The sequence below is a fragment of the Oncorhynchus keta genome, chromosome 1, assembly GCF_023373465.1.
Source record: "Oncorhynchus keta strain PuntledgeMale-10-30-2019 chromosome 1, Oket_V2, whole genome shotgun sequence".
Classification (NCBI taxonomy): Eukaryota; Metazoa; Chordata; class Actinopteri; order Salmoniformes; family Salmonidae; genus Oncorhynchus; species Oncorhynchus keta.
The window spans coordinates 83,059,683-83,083,195 of NC_068421.1; the positions used below are offsets into that span (position 1 = coordinate 83,059,683).

The 23,513-nt window shown below is 49.4% G+C and overlaps 1 protein-coding gene across 1 annotated transcript in view; it reads right to left on the reverse strand.

Annotated features, from left to right (window-relative positions):
* The window catches only part of raver2 (ribonucleoprotein, PTB-binding 2), a 186,748-nt gene that overhangs the window by 92,973 nt on the left and 70,262 nt on the right, over nucleotides 1–23,513 (reverse strand). Inside the window, exon 3 of the mRNA XM_052523520.1 lies at nucleotides 15,038–15,507. Within this exon, the coding sequence (XP_052379480.1) occupies nucleotides 15,038–15,507 (470 nt within the window). The remainder of the gene's footprint in view (nucleotides 1–15,037; nucleotides 15,508–23,513) is intronic.

The window sequence follows — 23,513 nt, forward strand, 5'->3', positions numbered from 1 at the left end:
CATTAATATTTAATATATTTATACAAATATACATGGAGCTCCATATGTTCGGTCTTTTATACAAATATGTCCAAATCGGCTCTAACAACTGTATTACATCTATCATAGCTCAGGTGGAGTAGCAGTACTGTACTGTATTACATCTATCATAGCTCAGGTGGAGTAGGAGTACTGTACTGTATTACATCTATCATAGCTCAGGTGGAGTAGCAGTACTGTATTACATCTATCATAGCTCAGGTGGAGTAGCAGTACTGTACTGTATTACATCTATCATAGCTCAGGTGGAGTAGCAGTACTGTATTACATCTATCATAGCTCAGGTGGAGTAGCAGTACCGTACTGTATTACATCTATCATAGCTCAGGTGGAGTAGCAGTACTGTATTACATCTATCATAGCTCAGGTGGAGTAGCAGTACTGTATTACATCTATCATAGCTCAGGTGGAGTAGCAGTACCGTACTGTATTACATCTATCATAGCTCAGGTGGAGTAGGAGTACCGTACTGTATTACATCTATCATAGCTCAGGTGGAGTAGCAGTACCGTACTGTATTACATCTATCATAGCTCAGGTGGAGTAGCAGTACTGGATTACATCTATCATAGCTCAGGTGGAGTAGCAGTACTGTATTACGTCTATCATAGCTCAGGTGGAGTAGCAGTACCGTACTGTATTACATCTATCATAGCTCAGGTGGAGTAGGAGTACCGTACTGTATTACATCTATCATAGCTCAGGTGGAGTAGCAGTACTGTACTGTATTATATCTATCATAGCTCAGGTGGAGTAGGAGTACCGTACTGTATTACATCTATCATAGCTCAGGTGGAGTAGCAGTACTGTACTGTATTACATCTATCATAGCTCAGGTGGAGTAGCATTACTGTACTGTATTACATCTATCATAGCTCAGGTGGAGTAGCAGTACTGTACTGTACTGTACTGTACTGACAGAGCAGTTTCTTCCTAATGAAGTGCAGGCTGGTTTCCAGTGACAGAGCAGTTTCTTTCTCATGAAGTGCAGGCTGGTTTCCAGTGACAGAGCAGTTTCTTCCTCATGAAGTGCAGGCTGGTTTCCAGTGACAGAGCAGTTTCTTCCTCATGAAGTGCAGGCTGGTTTCCAGTGACAGAGCAGTTTCTTCCTAATGAAGTGCAGGCTGGTTTCCAGTGACAGAGCATGTTCTTCCTCATGAAGTATAGGCTGATTTCCAGTGACAGAGCAGTTTCTTCCTCATGAAGTACAGGCTGATTTCCAGTGACAGAGCAGTTTCTTCCTCATGAAGTATAGGCTGATTTCCAGTGACAGAGCAGTTTCTTCCTCATGAAGTACAGGCTGATTTCCAGTGACAGAGCAGTTTCTTCCTCATGAAGTACAGGCTGATTTCCAGTGACAGAGCAGTTTCTTCCTCATGAAGTGCAGGCTGGTTTCCAGTGACAGAGCAGTTTCTTCCTCATGAAGTACAGGCTGAATTCCAGTGACAGAGCAGTTTCTTCCTCATGAAGTACAGGCTGATTTCCAGTGACAGAGCAGTTTCTTCCTCATGAAGTACAGGCTGATTTCCAGTGACAGAGCAGTTTCTTCCTCATGAAGTGCAGGCTGGTTTCCAGTGACAGAGCAATTTCTTCCTCGTGAAGTACAGGCTGATGTCCAGTGACAGAGCAGTTTCTTCCTCATGAAGTACAGGCTGATTTCCAGTGACAGAGCAGTTTCTTCCTCATGAAGTATAGGCTGATTTCCAGTGACAGAGCAGTTTCTTCCTCATGAAGTACAGGCTGATTTCCAGTGACAGAGCAGTTTCTTCCTCGTGAAGTACAGGCTGATTTCCAGTAAGCACCAGCAGATAATTTCTCCTGACAGATATAATTACTTTACAGTTACTGTCCATCATTACAACTAACAGGGACAGAGGGAGGGAGAGAAGGAAAGAGAGAAGGATGGAGGAAGGAGGGAAATACGATTGGGAGGGAGGGAGGATTGGTGAAAAGAGAGATGGATAGATGGGATGGAGTGAAGGAGGGAGTTAGTTATGCCCTTGTCTGGAAAAGAGTTCATTTAAGCCCACTGTAATAGGACAAGGAGCCATACATCCTGGTACTTACTGTATGTCAGCCAATCAGCAGAAGGGATGAGTTAAATAATGCATCAGACCTTCTCACCCTTGTAGGGCCCTGAGTCCTTTCATACAACATTTAGATGTCAGCCTAGTAGCTAATGCAGACCAACGGGCATAACATGCTTCCAGATCACCACCAGTCACTGTTCAGCTGGATGGAACGGTAAGACAAGGCAGGACACAACTGGACTGAATCGCAAATAGCTGAGATTCTCCACACAATAACACAGCTGCTCTCATAAGAGTTCAGTCATGACTCATAAGTCAGTTGTTGCTTATCCCCCATCCTCTCACCCCACATTTCCTCTCCTCCACTCCCACTCGTCTGTCAGTCCCCCCAGTCTGAGGAGCAGAGCTGTGGAGGAGGAGGTCGATAGGCCATCAGAATACATTAGCCATACTCTATGGAAATAAATGACCTTCCTCTCCTCCTTACCAGTCTACCAAATCAACACCCTGAGGAAGGGAATGAGGGAGGGACATAGAACACACATATGTCACTCCAGTGAGTGATGTTTGCAAAGCAAGAGAGAGAGAATGAGTGACAAAGAGAGAGAGAGAGAGAGAGAGATGCACACTGTCATTTAGCTGTTATGTTCATTCACCTTCTGCTCAATCGTGTGTGTGTGTGTGTGTGTGTGTGTGTGTGTGTGTGTGTGTGTGTGTGTGTGTGTGTGTGTGTGTGTGTGTGTGTGTGTGTGTGTGTGTGTGTGTGTGTGTGTGTGTGTGTGTGTGTGTGTGTGTGTGTGTGTGTGTGTGTGTGTGTGTGTGTGTGTGTGTGTGTAATGCACTGGTCTGACTCTGAGAGCTTTATTTATAGTACAGAAAGTAGGGACTGTCATTTAGCTGGGTGTCAAGCAGCTGAGAGGGAAACCAAACCCTCACAACTGACACCAGCACCATCCCCAGCAGGGTGCACAGTCATACACACAAACATACACAGAGACATCTACATAATTTAATTATGCTTTAACAGGTAAAAACTCTCTCTTTCTCCCACTCTGTTGCACTCGTCCAATGATAAACTCTTAAAGGGGACTAGGTAAACACATACAGCCTGCCAATGTGCAATAGCTTTCCCTGTGTCACCTGCTAATATGAATTTATAGTGACAGGGTCCAAAGAGCCTTTGGTTGAAGTGACCTCTCCCTCCCTCCCTGGTCCATTGTCCATGTCCAGTGTTGACATAAAGACTAACCCATTTACAGAGAGACCCATCACCCCCACCATGCCCTCTATGATATAATTGAGACTCTGGCATTTTATCTCCCCCTTGAGTTAAGGTTACTTCTGCCTCTTCAACATCATAATCACATAAAATGCAAGCTACTGTGGACATGTGTGTAAAGTGCATGTGTGTGTAGTGTTTATTATCCACATCTTTCTGTGTCTATCATGGTCTGTCAGCTCTGCTACTCGACGGCACAGAACCCCTCTGTGATGTCATCAGCACAGCTCTTTCCACTGTTTATGAAGCTGGCCAAAAAACTTTCCCTAAGCAGTCATTATATATATATATATAGGAACAGATATGTCATAGTGAATCAGTCTTGTTACATAAACAAAGATCAGTGCGCACGCACACACACACACACACACACACACACACACACACACACACACACACACACACACACACACACACACACACACACACACACACACACACACACACACACACACAAAGACAAACACACGCACTGCAAGAAAGAGAAAGTGGGATATGTGCTCAGACCTTCACAGCCGTGCCACATGGTCCTCTATAGACTATCTACAGTATGCACACACGCTCATGCACACTGTCATATGTTCCATGTCTCTGGCAAGTCATTTACCTCAGTCTTACTGAGCTAACATCACCAATGTCTGGGAATGGACACATACAGGTGTAGGATCTTAATTTGATGACCCTGTTGTTGCACGAAGTTAACATACGAAAATGTTTTAAGATGGTCATACCAAGGATCATGTACAGTTGAAGTCAGGAGTTTACATAAACCTTAGGCAAATCCCTTTAAACTCAGTTTTTCACAATTCCTGACATTTAATCCAAGTAAAAATTTCCCTGTCTTAGGTCAGTTAGGATCACCAATTTATTTTAAGAATGTGAAATGTCAGAATAATACTAGACATAATGATTTATTTCAGATTGTATTTCTTTCATCACATTCCCAGTGGGTCAGAAGTTTACACACACTCAATTAGTATTTGGTAACATTGCCTTTAAATTGTTTACCTTGGGTCAAATGTTTCTGGTAGCCTTCCACAAGCTTCCCACAATAACTAGGGTAAATTTCGGCCCATTCCTCCTGACAGAGCTGGTGTAACTGAGTCAGGTTTGTAGGCCTCCTTGCTCGCACACGCTTTTTCAGTTCTGCTCACACATTTTCTATAGGTATGAGGTCAGGGCTTTGTGATGGCCACTCCAATACCTTGACTTTGTTGTCCTTAAAAACGTCTTGGTGAAAAGGGGGGCAGCATTGAGTAGCTTGGATGAAGAAGGTGCCCAGAGTAAACTGCCTGCACCTTGTGCTGAGGACAATAAAAAGCCACTCTAAAATGTGCAGTTTTGCCACATAACACAATGTGTCACGTTGTTCGTAATAATGATGATTGGACCAAGGCAAAACTGCACATTTTAGAGTGGCTTTTTATTGTCCCCAGCACAAGGTGAACCTTTGTAAGGATCATGCTGTTTAATCAGCTTCTTGATATTCCACACCTGTCAGGTGGATGGATTATCTTGGTATGTTGAGTTCCACATATCTTAATGAAAGTGAAACTAAGCAACGACAAAAACAAATAAACAATACATTAACAGCGAACCGTGACTACAGATATGCTATGTGCACTAACTCAAAACACATACATACAAACAATATCCCATAACCCACAGGTGGAAAAAATGCTACTTAAGTATGATTCCCAAATAGAGACAACGATAACCAGCTGCCTCTAATTGGGAATCATACAAATCACCAACATAGAAAATCAAACTTAGAACCCCACATAGAAAATATAAACTAGAACAAAAACCCCTAGTCAGGCCCTGACCTACTCTACCATAGAAAATACAGGTTTTCTATGGTCAGGACGTGACACAATGCCACAGATGTTTTGAGGGGGCAAGCAATTGGCATGCTGACAGCAGGAATATCCACCAGAGCTGTTGCCAGAGAATTGAATGTTAATTTTTCTAGCATAAGTCGCCTCATCATTTTAGAGAATGTGGCAGTACATCCAACCGGCCTGACAACCGCAGACCACGTGCAACTACGCCAGCCCAGAACCTCCAAATCCCACATCACCACCCGGACAGCTGATGAAACAGAGTATTTCTGTCTGTAATAAAGCCCTTTCGTGGGGAAAAACGAATTCTGATTGGCCGGGCCTGGCTCCCAAGTGGTTGGGCCTATGCCCTCAGACTGGGGCGAAGGTTCACCTTCCAACAGGACAATGACCCTAAGCTCACAGGAAAGACAACGCATGAGTGGCTTCGGGACTCTGAATGTCCTTGAGTGGCCCAGCCAGAGCCCGGACTTGAACCTGATCGAACATCTCTGGGAAGGGCCTGAAAATAGGTGTGCAGTGACGCTCCCCATCCAACCTGACAGAGCATGAGAGGATCTGCAGAGAAGAATGGGAGAAACTCCCCAAATACAGGTGTGCCAAGCCTGCTTCTACAAAGTACTGAGCGTTATTGTGTGTAGATTGATGAGGGAATAAGGCAGTAATGTCATTCCCTCTCCAGCCTCTAGGTCACCAGGCTGCTCGTGATGGCGCACTCCTGTCACCATCATCACTCACCTGGACTCCATCACTCCCCTGATTTCCTTCCCAATATCTGTCACTCCCTTCGGTTCCTCCCCTATATCTGTCACTCCCTTCGGTTCCTTCCCTATATCTGTCACTCCCCTGATTACCTTCCCAATATCTGTCACTCCCTTCGGTTCCTTCCCTATATCTGTCACTCCCTTCGGTTCCTCCCCTATATCTGTCACTCCCCTGATTACCTTCCCAATATCTGTCACTCCCTTCGGTTCCTTCCCTATATCTGTCACTCCCTTCGGTTCCTCCCCTATATCTGTCACTCCCCTGATTACCTTCCCAATATCTGTCACTCCCTTCGGTTCCTTCCCTATATCTGTCACTCCCTTCGGTTTCTCCCCTATATCTGTCACTCCCCTGATTACCTTCCCAATATCTGTCACTCCCTTCGGTTCCTTCCCTATATCTGTCACTCCCTTCGGTTCCTCCCCTATATCTGTCACTCCCCTGATTACCTTCCCAATATCTGTCACTCCCTTCGGTTCCTTCCCTATATCTGTCACTCCCTTCGGTTCCTCCCCTATATCTGTCACTCCCTTCGGTTCCTTCCCTATATCTGTCACTCCCTTCGGTTCCTCCCCTATATCTGTCACTCCCTTCGGTTCCTTCCCTATATCTGTCACTCCCTTCGGTTCCTTCCCTATATCTGTCACTCCCTTCGGTTCCTCCCCTATATCTGTCACTCCCTTCGGTTCCTCCCCTATATCTGTCACTCCCTTCGGTTCCTCCCCTATATCTGTCACTCCCTTCGGTTCCTTCCCTATATCTGTCACTCCCTTCGGTTCCTTCCCTATATCTGTCACTCCCTTCGGTTCCTCCCCTATATCTGTCACTCCCTTCGGTTCCTTCCCTATATCTGTCACTCCCTTCAGTTCCTCCCCTATATCTGTCACTCCCCTGATTACCTTCCCAATATCTGTCACTCCCTTCGGTTCCTTCCCTATATCTGTCACTCCCCTGATTACCTTCCCAATATATGTCACTCCCTTCGGTTCCTTCCCTATATCTGTCACTCTCTTCGGTTCCTCCCCTATATCTGTCACTCCCTTCGGTTCCTCCCCTATATCTGTCACTCCCCTGATTACCTTCCCAATATCTGTCACTCCCTTCGGTTCCTTCCCTATATCTGTCACTCCCCTGATTACCTTCCCAATATCTGTCACTCCCTTCGGTTCCTTCCCTATATCTGTCACTCCCCTGATTACCTTCCCAATATCTGTCACTCCCTTCGGTTCCTCCCCTATATCTGTCACTCCCTTCGGTTCCTTCCCTATAAATGTCACTCCCTTCGGTTCCTTCCCCAGGCGTTATTGTTTCTGTTTCTGTGTCAGTTCTGTGCGTTGTCCGTGTTTATTCTTTTGTATTATGTGTTTATTTATTAAAACACTCACTCTCTGAACTTGACTCTCAGAGCACATCGTTACAGAATAATGGCTCACCTACGGGAAGCATCAGGGAGTGTTTTTAGTGTGTTTGTGTCAGGTGGAATGACGTTGGGTCTAGGAGCCACTACAGGTTTACATGCCTCAGCCAGATTGCCAGGCTCCCCTGCCTCTGCCGGCTCGTCAGTCTCTCAAGCCTTCGCCAGATCTCCAGGCTCCCCTGCCTCCGCCGGCTCGTCAGTCTCTTAAGCCTTCGCCAGATCTCCAGGCTCCCCTGCCTCCGCCGGCTCGTCAGTCTCTCAAGCCTTCGCCAGATCTCCAGGCTCCCCTGCCTCCGCCGGCTCGTCAGTCTCTTAAGCCTTCGCCAGATCTCCAGGCTCCCCTGCCTCCGCCGGCTCGTCAGTCTCTCAAGCCTTCGCCAGATCTCCAGGCTCCCCTGCCTCCGCCGGCTCGTCAGTCTCTCAAGCCTTCGCCAGATCTCCAGGCTCCCCTGCCTCCGCTGGCTCGTCAGTCTCTCAAGCCTTCGCCAGATCTCCAGGCTCCCCTGCCTCCGCCGGCTCGTCAGTCTCTCAAGCCTTCGCCAGATCTCCAGGCTCCCCTGCCTCCGCCGGCTCGTCAGTCTCTTAAGCCTTCGCCAGATCTCCAGGCTCCCCTGACTCCGCCGGCTCGTCAGTCTCTCAAGCCTTCGCCAGATCTCCAGGCTCCCCTGCCTCCGCCGGCTCGTCAGTCTCTCAAGCCTTCGCCAGATCTCCAGGCTCCCCTGCCTCCGCTGGCTCGTCAGTCTCTCAAGCCTTCGCCAGATCTCCAGGCTCCCCTGCCTCCGCCGGCTCGTCAGTCTCTTAAGCCTTCGCCAGATCTCCAGGCTCCCCTGACTCCGCCGGCTCGTCAGTCTCTCAAGCCTTCGCCAGATCTCCAGGCTCCCCTGCCTCCGCCGGCTCGTCAGTTTCTTAAGCCTTCGCCAGATCTCCAGGCTCCCCTGACTCCGCCGGCTCGTCAGTCTCTTAAGCCTTCGCCAGATCTCCAGGCTCCCCTGACTCCGCCGGCTCGTCAGTCTCTCAAGCCTTCGCCAGATCTCCAGGCTCCCCTGCCTCCGCCGGCTCGTCAGTTTCTTAAGCCTTCGCCAGATCTCCAGGCTCCCCTGACTCCGCCGGCTCGTCAGTCTCTCAAGCCTTCGCCAGATCTCCAGGCTCCCCTGACTCCGCCGGCTCGTCAGTCTCTCAAGCCTTCGCCAGATCTCCAGGCTCCCCTGACACCGCCGGCTCGTCAGTCTCTCAAGCCTTCGCCAGATCTCCAGGCTCCCCTGCCTCCGCCGGCTCGTCAGTCTCTCAAGCCTTCGCCAGATCTCCAGGCTCCCCTGACTCCGCCGGCTCGTCAGTCTCTCAAGCCTTCGCCAGATCTCCAGGCTCCCCTGACACCGCCGGCTCGTCAGTCTCTCAAGCCTTCGCCAGATCTCCAGGCTCCCCTGTGTGGCTGAGAGTGTGTGGGTAACAAAGTGGTGTGGATGAGTTTCTGGCTTGTTATGAGTGGGACTTAGCAAACAGGCCATCTCCACTCTATCTTGATTAACACTACAAGATAGTCAAATCAAAGCAAATCAAATGTTATTGGTCACATACACATGGCTAGTAGATGTTAATGTGAGTGTAGCGAAATGCTTGTGCTTCTAGTTCCGACCATGCTGTAATATCTAACAAGTAATCTAACAATTTCACAACAACTAACTTATACACACAAGTGTAAAGGAATGATTAAGAATATGTACATATAAATATATGGATGAGCGATGGTCGTGCGGCATAGGCAAGATGCAGTAGATCGTATAGAGAACAGTATACGGTGATACAGCCTGACAGGATGCTCTTGATTGTGCATCTGTAAAAGTTTGTGAGTGTTTTCGGTGACAAGCCAAAATTCTTCAGCCTCCTGAGGTTGAAGAGATGCTGTTGCGCCTTCTTCACCACGCTGCCTGTGTGGGTAGACCATTTAGGTTTGTCTGTGATGTGTACGCTGAGGAACTTTCCACATGCTCCACTACTGTCCCGTCGATGTGGATAAGGGTTGCTCCCTCTGCTGTTTCCTGAAGTCCACGATCATCTCCTTTGTTTTGTTGACGTGGAGTGTGAGGTTATTTTCCTGACACCACACCAATCGTTACGCATGTGTGTGTGTGTGTGTGTGTGTTTGTGTGTGTGTGTGTGTGTGTGTGTGTGTGTGTTTTGTCTGCAGTATATGCCTGTACAGTCTTTTCAAAAAGGGCAAAAATCTCTTCCAAATAAATCATCTTCACCCTCCTCGGCCCACACCGGTCATCCATCACATCCACAACACTTTGTCACCCACACACTCTCAGCCACACACTCTCATTGACACCCTGTTCTCTCACAGACTGCTACTCTGACACAGTTCTCCTCCTAGTCTCCTCTGTCCCAGCCTGTCAATCAGGCAGGTGTGGCCTCTCCTCTCCTCTCACTGACAGCTGTGACAGGGCAACCATGTCCCCGGTCACGGAACAGTCACTCTGTGGTCTTCAAAGTCTCTCCTCTATAGGGCCCTGGAAGTCTACTGCGTTCACACAGACCGACAACCAGGGCATTGGGTTTATGTCAGCTTGATGAACACACACATACACACATCCTAACCCCTTCTAATTCCTCCTAACCCCTCCTAACTCCTCCTAACTCCCCCTAACTCCTCCTAACTCCTCCTAACTCCTCCTAACTCCTTCTAACCCCTCCTAACTCCTCCTAACCCATCCTAACTCCTCCTAACCCCTCCTAACCCCTCCTAACTCCTCCTAACTTCTTCTAACTCCTCCTAACTCCCCCTAACCCCTCCTAACTCCTCCTAACCCCTCCTAACTCCTCCTAACCCCTTCTAACCCCTCCTAACTCCTCCTAACCCCCCATAACTCCTCCTAAACCCCCTAACTCCCCCTAACCCCTCCTAACTCCTCCTAATTCCTCCTAACTCCTTCTAACCCCTCATAATTCCCCCTAACCCCTCATAACTCCTCCTAACCCCTCCTAACTCCTCCTAACCGTTCATAACTCCTCCTAACCGTTCATAACTCCTCCTAACTCCTCCTAACTCCTCCTAACCCATCCTAACTTCTCCTAACCCCTCCTAACTCCTCCTAACTCCTCCTAACCCCTCCTAACTCCTCCTAACCCCTCCTAACTCCTCCTAACCCCTCCTAACCCCTTCTAACCCCTCCTAACTCCTCCTAACCCCCATAACTCCTCCTAACTCCTCCTAACCCCTCCTAACTCCCCCTAACTCCCCCTAACTCCTCCTAACCCTTCATAACTCCTCCTAACTCCTCCTAACTCCTCCTAACTCCTTCTAACCCCTCATAACTCCCCCTAACCCCTCCTAACTCCTCCTAACTCCTCCTAACCCCTCCTAACTCCTCCTAACCCTTCCTAACTCCTCCTAACCCCTCCTAACCCCTCCTAACTCCTCCCTAACCCCTCCTAACCCCTCATAACTCCTCCTAACCCCTCCTAACCCCTCCTAACTTCTTCTAACCCCTCCTAACTCCTCTTAACCCCTCTTAACTCCTCTTAACTCCTCTTAACTTCACGCGGATCACTTCCGGTGAAATTGCAGAGCGCCAAATTAAAATTAAATTACTAGAAATATTACACTTTCATGAAATCACAAGTGCAATACATCACAATAAAGGTTAACTCGTTGTCAATACAGCCGCTGTGTCAGATTTCAAAAAGGCTTTCTGGCGAAAGCAAACCATTCGATTATCTGAGGACAGCGCCCAGCACACAAATGCATAACAAATCATTTTGCATAACTCCCCCTAACTCCTCCTAACTCCTCCTAACCCCTCCTAACTCCTCCTAACCCCTAACTTCTTCTAACCCCTTCTAACTCCTCCTAACTCCCCCTAACCCCTCCTAACTCCTCCTAACCCCTCCTAACTCCTCCTAACCCCTCCTAACTCCTCCTAACCCCTCCTTCCTAACCCCTCCCCTAACTCCTCCTAACCCCTTCTACCCCCCTAACTCCTCCTAACCCCCATAACTCCTCCTAACTCCCCTAACTCCCTAACTCCCCTAACCCCTCCTAACTCCTCCTAACTCCTTCTAACCCCTCATAATTCCCCCTAACCCCTCATAACTCCTCCTAACCCCTCCTAACTCCTCCTAACCCCTCCTAACTCCTCCTAACCGTTCATAACTCCTCCTAACCCATCCTAACTTCTCCTAACCCCTCCTAACTCCTCCTAACTCCCCCTAACCCCTCCTAACTCCTCCTAACCCCTCCTAACTCCTCCTAACCCCTCCTAACTCCTCCTAACCCCTTCTAACCCCTCCTAACTCCTCCTAACCCCCATAACTCCTCCTAACTCCTCCCAACCCCATCCTAACTCCCCCTAACCCCTCCTAACTCCCCTCCCCTAACCCCTCCTAACTCCTCCTAATTCCTCCTAACTCCTTCTAACCCCTCATAACTCCCCCTAACCCCTCATAACTCCTCATAACTCCTCCTAACCCCTCCTAACTCCTCCTAACCCTTCATAACTCCTCCTAACTCCTCCTAACCCCTCCTAACTACCCCTAACCCCTCATAACCCCTCATAACTCCTCCTAACCCCTCCTAACCCCTCCTAACTTCTTCTAACCCCTCCTAACTCCTCTTAACCCCTCTTAACTCCTCTTAACTCCTCTTAACTTCACGCGGATCACTTCCGGTGAAATTGCAGAGCGCCAAATTAAAATTAAATTACTAGAAATATTACACTTTCATGAAATCACAAGTGCAATACATCACAATAAAGGTTAACTCGTTGTCAATACAGCCGCTGTGTCAGATTTCAAAAAGGCTTTCTGGCGAAAGCAAACCATTCGATTATCTGAGGACAGCGCCCAGCACACAAATGCATAACAAATCATTTTCAACGATATAATATATGCCTTACCTTTGAAGATCTTCGTTTCTATCAAAATCTACCAATTATATGCATATTATAGCTTCTGGGCCTGAGTAGCAGGCAGTTTACTTTGGGCACGTTTTTCATCCGGACGTCAAAATACCACCCCCTATCCCAAAGAAGTTAACTCCTCCTAACCCCTCCTAACTCCACCAAATGTAACTCCACTCTTCTCCTCTTACAGGTACCCTGCTTCATCACTGATGACTCATGTAGTGTACAGTTTTTTTCCCAGAGCTCTGTCCAGTCCCTAGCCACAGAAAAAGAGAAAGGGGGGGCACACAGAGAGAGAGAAAGAGACTTCTCTCTACTGTCATTTACCTGCTAATAACACATAGCTTTCTAATGGGCCTGACATTCTTAGATTTTGCCTCCAGCTTATGTTTTATTGAACGTTTATTTAACTATGCAAGCCAGTTAAGAACAAATTGTTATTTACAATGACGGCCTACACCGGCCAAACCCGGACGACGCTGGGCCAATTGTGCACAACCCTATTGGACTCCAAATCAGTTGTGATACAGCCTGGATTCGAACCAGGGTGTCTGTAGTGACACCTCTATCACTGAGATACAGTGCCTTAGACCGCTGCGCCACTCAGGAGCCCTTTATTTGTTAGAGGGTGACCCGAAGCACACTGAGCGAGGCTTTAACAATCACTGTAAGGATGGAGACTTTAATTAATCTAGCACTACAGTACTAGATGAGTCACTCTCAAGCTGCCAGAGGATAGAACGTTTTTAAACAAATTAGAATGGAACTGAAATGGAGAAGAACCATGGAAACGAAACGAGGAGGGGTGAACAATGGGAAGTTCTTACCTTTTGATATATATACAGTATGGCATGCCAATAGTGTGCAAAGCTGTCAACAAGGCAAAGAGTGGCAACTCTGACGAATCTCAAATATAAAATATATTTTGATTGGGTTAACACTTTGTTGGTTGCTACATGATTCCATATGTGTCATTTCATAGTGTTAATGTCTTCACTATTATTCCACAAGGTAGAAAATAGTAAAAATAAAGAAAAACCCTGGAATGAGTAGGTGTTCAATTTTTTGATTGGTACTGTATATAATGTAAATGTGATCTAACTTAAAATGTATGATATTAATCTAGTTTAAAAGATGATAAAGGTAATAAAGAACCTAATTATTATTTTTCAAGCAAAAAAGGGTACAGAACAAGCAATGATGCAAACACCTCATGAAAGCTGATCTTGTTGAAAATAATAATTTAAAAAATAAAATAAAAAAAGTCTCTAGAGGCAGCAGACTAGTGGTGATCATAGGGCTTAGGGAGGAGGAGAGCCCTTAGTGCACTACAAAGGGATGATGGTGGGGGGCTTAGGGAGGAGGAGAGCCCTTAGTGCACTACAAAGGGATGATACCTAGGATAGGATAAGTAGGATAAGTAATCCTTCTCACCCCCTTTAAGATTTAGATGCACTATTGTAAAGTGACTATTCTACTGGATGTCATAAGGTGAATGCACCAATTTGTAAGTCGCTCTGGATAAGAGCGTCTGCTAAATGACTTAAATGTAAATGTAAATGATGGTGGGGGGCTTAGGGAGGAGGAGAGCCCTTAGTGCACTGCAGAGGGATGATGGTGGGGGGCTTAGGGAGGAGGAGAGCCCTTAGTGCACTACAAAGGGATGATGGTGGGGGGCTTAGGGAGGAGGAGAGCCCTTAGTGCACTGCAGAGGGATGATGGTGGGGGGCTTAGGGAGGAGGAAAGCCCTTAGTGCACTGCAGAGGGATGATGGTGGGGGGCTTAGGGAGGAGGAGAGCCCTTAGTGCACTGCAGAGGGATGATGGTGGGGGGCTTAGGGAGGAGGAGAGCCCTTAGTGCACTGCAGAGGGATGATGGTGGGGGGCTTAGGGAGGAGGAAAGCCCTTAGTGCACTGCAGAGGGATGATGGTGGGGGGCTTAGGGAGGAGGAAAGCCCTTAGGGCACTGCAGAGGGATGATGTTGGGAGGCTTAGGGAGGAGGTGAGCTCTTATTGCACTGCAGAGGGATGATGGTGGGGGGCTTAGGGAGGAGGTGAGCCCTTAGTGCACTGCAGAGGGATGATGGTGGGGGCTTAGGGAGGAGGTGAGCCCTTAGTGCACTGCAGAGGGATGATGGTGGGGGGCTTAGGGAGGAGGAGAGCCCTTAGTCCACTGCAGAGGGATGACGGTGGGGGTGGGGGGCTTAGGGAGGAGGAGAGCCCTTAGTGCACTGCAGAGGGATGACGGTGGGGGTGGGGGGCTTAGGGAGGAGGAGAGCCCTTAGTGCACTGCAGAGGGATGACGGTGGGGGGCTTAGGGAGGAGGTGAGCCCTTAGTGCACTGCAGAGGGATGATGGTGGGGGGCTTAGGGAGGAGGAGAGCCCTTAGTGCCCTACAGAGGGATGATGGTGGGGGATCTTAGGGAGGAGGAGAGCCCTTAGTGCACTGCAGAGGGATGATGGTGGGGGTGGGGGTGGAGGGCTTAGGGTGGAGTATTTAAGGGCCTTCTGCATGTGTATTTTATATTGGGTTGAACAGAGAGGGTAGACAGAGAGGTGAGTAAGACTGTATGTGGTAACAGAAAGGAGCCTAAGGTCAAGGGACCTCTGAGGTATGGGATATGTGACGTGGAGGATGGGTGGATGAGAGGGGGTGGAGGGATGTAAGATAGGAGGGGTGGAACACGCACATGCATACGCACACGCACACACACACACACAACCCCCCACCCCACGCACACACCAAGTACTCCACCTCAGACTCACCTGGCAGAAGACAGGTTTGTATCTGTCTGAGAACAGGAGGGTCAGCTCTTCTGAGTCGTACTCCTGGGGCAGCCGGTCCACACAGAGGCACTTAGAGTGGAGGTGGTGACCCGCAGTCAATTGGTTCACATCTGTCCATTGGACCATGACCGCACGGTCCCCCTCTGGTCGCCCCAGTAGCTCCGACCGCGCCCGCGACGCTGAGTCCTTCTTCATGTATTCCACAAAGCCGTAGCCCTTGGAGTGTCCGGTGAGCTCGCTGTAGACCAGGAAGCAGCGCTCGATGTTTCCGTAGGAACGGACTAGGTCCTCCAGCTGCTGGGCAGTAAAGGTGTGGGGCAGGTTGGTGAGGCAGAGCAGACTGTCTGTGGGCTGGAGCTGCACTGTGATGTCCCGGCTGCGCACAATGCTCTGGTGGAGGGAGCGGATGGCATCCTGAGCCTGGTCACCGTTCAGCAGGGTCACAAATGCTGGAGGGACACGGATAGGGGCGCACAGAGACAGGGAAGGAGGCAGGGACGCACAGAGACAGGGACGGAGACAGGGGGACACAGAGAAAAGGACGGAGACAGGGTACATGGATGCACAGAGACAGGGACAAGGACATGGACACACAGAAACAGGGACAGAGACAGGGACATGGACACACAGAGACAGGGACGGAGGCAGGGACGCACAGAGACAGGGACGGAGGCAGGGACGCACAGAGACAGGGACGGAGGCAGGGACGCACAGAGACAGGGACGGAGACAGGGACGCACAGAGACAGGGACGGAGGCAGGGACGCACAGAGACAGGGACGGAGGCAGGGACGCACAGAGACAGGGACGGAGGCAGGGACGCACAGAGACAGGGACGGAGGCAGGGACGCACAGAGACAGGGACGGAGGTAGGGGGACACAGAGACAGGGACGGAGGTAGGGACATGGATGCACAGAGACAGGGACGGAGACAGGGACATGGACACAGAGACAGGGACAGGAGGGACATGGACACACAGAGACAGGGACGGAGGCAGGGACGCACAGAGACAGGGACGGAGGCAGGGACGCACAGAGACAGGGACGGAGGCAGGGACGCACAGAGACAGGGACGGAGACAGGGGGACACAGAGAAAAGGACAGAGACAGGGTACATGGATGCACAGAGACAGGGACGGAGACAAGGACATGGACACACAGAAACAGGGACAGAGACAGGGACATGGACACACAGAAACAGGGACAGAGACAGGGAAACACAGAGAAAAGGACGGAGACACACAGAGACGCACAGAGACACACAGAGACACACAGAGACGCACAGAGACACACAGAGACACACAGAGACACACAGAGACACGCATAGAGACACATAGAGACGCACAGAGACACACAGAGACACGCACAGAGACACACAGAGACGCACAGAGACACACAGAGACACGCACAGAGACACACAGAGACGCACAGAGACACACAGAGACGCACAGAGACACACAGAGACGCATAGAGACACATAGAGACACACAGAGAGAAAGTCGATCATTAGCTGGGAGCAACCTGGAAATAATCCACTCACTGACAGACATATTTAACCTGCTTCTAAACACACATTGACAAAACAGCATGCTAGATCACTATGACAGGGGAGGCGTTTACAACATCACAGGCCAATAAACATGGCTAATCAAAGCTGAACCCTTTCAAACTAGTGCTAACAGCCCGAAACAACGCCCCCCCCCCACCAACATGCCCAGGTGTGGTTGGAGGACGCCAGTGCAGTGATTCATGGGCCGTTGAGGACTGGAAAACAGATATGGAATGTGTGGTTGGAGGACTGTGAAAATCCCTAACAGTGGTGCGAGGGCTGTAGTGATAGCAGCTTCTGTCTGACAGGCTGACTAGCTGGCCAAAACACGTGACTGCTGATTTAAAAATACATCTAAATAAACTTCATTTGAGAGTGCTGGTCATCTTCTTCATAAGTGACTTAATGATTGTTAAACCTCAGAAACAGTTAGTGTCTGTGGTAGGTCTGTGTTGAATATTCAGTTTAATTTAGTTGAATTTATTTGCACCAAAGAAAACAAGTGATAAACATCAATACAAGTACAAAGATGTATTAAAAAAGTTGTGTGCAGGTGTGGTTGGAGGACTGTGAAAACAGATAACAGTGGTGTGCAGGTGTGGTTGGAGGACTGTGAAAACAGATAACAGTGGTGTGCAGGTGTGGTTGGAGGACTGTGAAAACAGATAACAGTGGTGTGCAGGTGTGGTTGGAGGACTGTGAAAACAGATAACAGTGGTGTGCAGGTGTGGTTGGAGGACTGTGAAAACAGATAACAGTGGTGTGCAGGTGTGGTTGGAGGACTGTGAAAACAGATAACAGTGGTGTGCAGGTGTGGTTGGAGGACTGTGAAAACAGATAACAGTGGTGTGCAGGTGTGGTTGGAGGACTGTGAAAACAGATAACAGTTGTGTGCAGGTGTGGTTGGAGGACTGTGAAAACAGATAACAGTGGTGTGCAGGTGTGGTTGGAGGACTGTGAAAACAGATAACAGTGGTGTGCAGGTGTGGTTGGAGGACTGTGAAAACAGATAACAGTGGTGTGCAGGTGTGGTTGGAGGACTGTGAAAACAGATAACAGTGGTGTGCAGGTGTGGTTGGAGAACTGTGAAAACAGATAACAGTGGTGTGCAGGTGTGGTTGGAGAACTGTGAAAACAGATAACAGTGGTGTGCAGGTGTGGTTGGAGGACTGTGAAAACAGATAACAGTGGTGTGCAGGTGTGGTTGGAGGACTGTGAAAACATATAACAGTGGTGTGCAGGTGTGGTTGGAGGACTGTGAAAACAGATAACAGTGGTGTGCAGGTGTGGTTGGAGGACTGTGAAAACAGATAACAGTGGTGTGCAGGTGTGGTTGGAGGACTGTGAAAACAGATAACAAAACCTACTGATTATAAATGAACTGATCAGTAAAAAAAATCACTGAGTAGAAGTACTATATCTAAATATTTTTTTATTTAACCTTTATTTAACTAGACAAGTCAGTTAAGAACAAATTTTTATTTACAATGATGGCCTAGGAACTGCCTTGTTCAGGGGCAGAACGACGGAACCTTTCATGGCTATCAGCCTCTTGCAGGTGACATCTTTTAAAGCAGAGCCGAGACAACACTATCAAGGCCTGTTGCATTTATCCTAATGCCCTTCCAGCGTTCTGAGAACGTTGTGCTTAAGTGCATCAGGATAGAGACTAATACTGGCATTACCAGGAGAGGGATTTGGGTGCTGTCGAGATATGAAGGATTTGAGAGACACCGGCACAGATTAGCAGTGATCCCACTGATGTCTGATGAAACTGATGGTGGAGCTGAACCCAGAGCACTAATGTTATTCCAGGATTGTTCTGTCAGATAACACCAGAGAGGACCTCTCTCCCACGACCCACCCATTGGCTGCTACAACTCCCAGCTCCATGTGCACGACTTCACATTCCATTAAAACGTTAATACACGCCGTCCGCCATCCTGCCCTGCAACCGCCCGCACAGATATCAATTAACTCAACACTCTAATACTCAACGTGCATAATGGATCTATTTCTCTGAGCTGAGATGGTATTCTGGGCATACTGCGGTAAGCACAGTAACATCCCACTGAGAGTAGCCTGTATGCTGCCTTAGGCAGACTTTATGCCCTCTCTGAAGCGTTCCCTCTCTTTCTGTGTTTCTCTTTCTCTCTTTATTTCTCTCTCTCTCCCTTCATCAAACAATACATTCCAAGAAGTGGTGACTTACGAAATGGAACACCGCTGCTCAATATTTTCTTCATGTGAGAGAGTGGAGTGGAGGAATGGAGGGAGGAGGGGAGGAATGGTGGGGGGAGTGGAGGAATGGAGGGAGGAGGGGAGGAATGGAGGGAGGACGGGAGGAATGGAGGGAGGAGGGGGGGAATGGAGGGAGGAATGGAGGGAGGAGGGGAGGAATGGTGGGGGGAGTGGAGGAATGGAGGAGGAGGGGAGGAATGGAGGGAGGACGGGAGGAATGGAGGGAGGAGGGGGGAATGGAGGGAGGAATGGAGGGAGGAGGGGAGGAATGGAGGGAGGAGGGGATGAATGGAGGGAGGAGTGAAGGAATGGAGGGAGGAGGGGAGGAATGGAGGGAGGAGGGGAGGAATGGAGGGAGGCTGGAGGAATGGAGGGAGGAGGGAAGAATGGAGGGAGGAGGGGATGAATGGAGGGAGGAGGGGATGAATGGAGGGAGGAGGGGAGGAATGGAGGGAGGAGAGGAATGGAGGGAGGAAGGAATGGAGGGAGGAGGGGAGGAATGGAGGGAGGAGGGAGGAATGGAGAGAGGAGGGGAGGAATGGAGGGAGGAGGGGAGGAATGGAGGGAGGAGGGGAGGAATGGAGGGAGGAGGGAAGAATGGAGGGAGGAGGGGAGGAATGGAGGGAGGAGGGGAGGAATGGAGGGAGGAGTGGAGGAATGGAGGGAGGAGGGGAGGAATGGAGGGAGGAGGGGAGGAATGGAGGGAGGAGTGGAGGAATGGAGGGAGGAGGGGAGGAATGGAGGGAGGAGGGGAGGAATGGAGGGAGGAGTGGAGGGAGGAGGGGAGGAATGGAGGGAGGAGGGGAGGAATGGAGAGAGGAGTGGAGGAATGGAGGGAGGAGGGGAGGAATGGAGGGAGGAGGGGAGGAATGGAGAGAGGAGTGGAGGAATGGAGGGAGGAGGAATGGAGGGAGGAGGAATGGAGAGAGGAGGGGAGGAATGGAGGGAGGAGGGGAGGAATGGAGGGAGGAGGGGAGGAATGGAGGGAGGAGGGAGGAATGGAGGGAGGAGGGGAGGAATGGAGAGAGGAGGGAGGAATGGAGGGAGGAGGAATGGAGGGAGGAGGAATGGAGGGAGGAGGAATGGAGGGAGGAGGAATGGAGAGAGGAGGGGAGGAATGGAGGGAGGAGGGGAGGAATGGAGGGAGGAGGGGAGGAATGGAGAGAGGAGGGGAGGAATGGAGAGAGGAGGGGAGGAATGGAGGGAGGAGGAATGGAGAGAGGAGGGGAGGAATGGAGGGAGGAGGGGAGGAATGGAGGGAGGAGGGGAGGAATGGAGGGAGGAGGGGAGGAATGGAGGGAGGAGGGGAGGAATGGAGAGAGGAGGGGAGGAATGGAGGGAGGAGGGGAGGAATGGAGGGAGGAGGGGAGGAATGGAGGGAGGAGGGGAGGAATGGAGGGAGGAGGGGAGGAATGGAGGGAGGAGGGGAGGAATGGAGGGAGGAGTGGAGGAATGGAGGGAGGAGGGGAGGAATGGAGGGAGGAGGGGAGGAATGGAGGGAGGAGTGGAGGAATGGAGGGAGGAGGGGAGGAATGGAGGGAGGAGGGAGGAGGGGAGGAATGGAGAGAGGAGGGGAGGAATGGAGAGAGGAGGGGAGGAATGGAGGGAGGAGGGGAGGAATGGAGGGAGGAGGGGAGGAATGGAGAGAGGAGGGGAGGAATGGAGAGAGGAGGGGAGGAATGGAGGGAGGAGGGGAGGAATGGAGGGAGGAGTGGAATGGAGGGAGGAGGGGAGGAATGGAGGGAGGAGGGGAGGACAGCTAAAACGTCTTAAATAGTTTACACAATAATCTTATAATACAGAGGCGTTCCCGAAGCTGCTGACAGGTTGTCAGGTTAAACGTTTCTCTCCAAAATACAAAGAGGCTCTTAATTACAGGGCTTGGCTTCAAAACGCAGCGATTGAATTGTATTTCTATAAGGACTGTGTATGGCAAGAAGAACATAAGGAAAGAAAGACAGAGGGAATCTGATGTGGAATCATCTCATAGCCTACAATTCTACATACCATGTTTCCTTGTGAAGTCGCTAATTAAAAACACAGGACACTAAGGAGGACAGCGATGACTACTGTATGAATCGCATTGTGTAGAACACAGGGCATTGTTCACCTACTATGCTCCTGTCAATACCGTACTGTAGATGACATCCTCTCTGTTTCTTCACTATGGCCATGTCTGTACTCCATGTACCCAACAGATGGTATCACAGGATGGGAACATGCCCCAACCCACATTAACATTCCTCTTCGTCCACATCACAGAGAACTTCTCATGGACCAACACCACCACTCGTGTCAAGAGGGCGCAACAGCGTCTTTACTTCCTAACGTGGCTGAAGAAATTCGGTATGCCACCCCGAGTCCTCTCCAAATACTACCACTGCACCATCGAGAGTGTCCTGACCGGTTACATCACGGCCTGGTACGGAAATTGCTCCATCCGCGACCGCAAGGCCCTCCAGCGGATGGTGAAGACGGCCCAGTTCTTCCACCCATCCAGGACATCTACATGAAACGATGCATGAGGAATGCATGCAGCATCATCAAGGACCCCACACACCCCAGCCACACCCCAGTTCTCTCCCGTACCGTCGGGGGCAGACGATATCCGAGCATGAGGTCTGATACCAACAGGCTCAGAGAGAGTTTCTATCTACAAGCCATCAGACTGCTCAACACTTGAACTGGCCTGACCTCCTGCTCTGATTCTCCACATCACAACTGCTGCTACTAGACTCCTATTATACTGCTACATTTATATACTTGCCTCCCCACGCCCCATCCCTTCCCAAAAACACATGTAAATATTGGCCAAAAATATTGGACTAAAACATTTAAACGTGTTAACCCTCGCAAGGCTGCCGGCCCAGACGGCATCCCTCGCCGCGTCCTCAGAGCATGCGCAGACCAGCTGGCTGGTGTGTTTACGGACATATTCAATCAATCCTTATCCCACTCTGCTGTCCCCACATGCTTCAAGATGGCCACCATTGTTCCTGTACCCATGAAAGCAAAGGTAACTGAGCTAAACGATTATCTTCCCGTAGCACTCACTTCCGTCATCATGAAGCGCTTTGAGAGACCAGTGAAGGATCATATCACCTCCACCCTACCCAACACCCTAGACCCACTCCAATTTGCTTACCACCCCAATAGGTCCACAGACGATGCAATCGCAATCACACTGCCCTAACCCATCTGGACAAGAGGAATACCTATGTAAGAATGCTGTTCATCGACTACAGCTCAGCATTTAACACCATAGTTAAATGCTTTAACACCCTGGGTCTCGACCCCGCCCAGTGCAACTAGGTCCTGGACCTTCTGACAGGCCGCCCCCAGGTGGTGAGGGTAGGTAACAACATCTCCACCCCGCTGATCCTCAACACTGGGGCCCCCACAACCGTGCGTTCTGAGCCCTCTCCTGTACTCCCTGTTCACCCACGACTGCGTGGCCATGCACGCCTCCAACTCAATCATCAAGTTTGCAGACGACACTACAGTGGTAGGCTTGATTACCAACAACGATGAAATGGCCTACAGGGAAGAGGTGAGGGCCCTCGGAGTGTGGTGTCAGGAAAACAACCTCTCACTCATCGTCAACAAAACAAAGGAGATGATCGTGGACTTCAGGAAACAGCAGAGGGAGCACCCCCCTATCCACATCGATGGACAGCAGTGGAGAAGGTAGAAAGTTTTAAGTTCCTCGGGGTACACATCAAGGACAAACTGAAATGGTCCACCCACATAGACAGCGTGGTGAAGAAGGTACAATAGTGCCTCTTCAACCTCAGGAGGCTGAAGAAATTTGTCATCGAAAACACTCACAAACTTCTACAGATGCACAATCGAGAGCATCCTGTTGGGCTGCATCAACGCCTGGTACGGCAACTGTTCCGCCCTCAACCGTAAGGCTCTCCAGAGGGTAATGAGGTCTGCACAACGCATCACCGGGGGCAAACTACCTGCCCTCCAGGACACCTACACCACCCAATGTCACAGGAAGGCCAAAAAGATCATCAAGGACAACAACCAACCGAGACACTGCCTGTTCACCCCGCTATCATCCAGAAGGCGAGGTCAGTACAGGTGCATCAAAGCTGGGACCGAGAGTCTGAAAAACAGCTTCTATCTCAAAGCCATCAGACTGTTAAACAGCCATCACTAACATTGAGCGGCTGCTGCCAACATACTGAATCAAATCTCTAGCTACTTTAATAATTAAAAATTGGATGTAATAAATGTATCACTAGTCACTTTAAACAATGCCACTTTATATAATGTTCATATACCCTACATTACTCATCTCATATGTATATACTGTACTCTATACCATCTACTGCATCTTGCCTATGCCGTTCAGGCATCGCTCATTCATATATTTATATGTACATATTCTAATTCATTCCTTTACACTTGTGTGTATACGGTAGTTGTTGTGAAATAGTTAGATTACATGTTAGATATTACTGCACGGCCCGAACTAGAAGCACAAGCACTTCGCTACACTCGCATTAACACTAACCATGTGTATGTGACCAATAAACATTTGGTTTGATTTTGACTATAAATTGTGCCTTCCTGTATTGTGCCTTCCTGTATTATACTTATGTATAATACAGTGTTTATTATATATAATACATAATACAATGTTTATTATATTCTA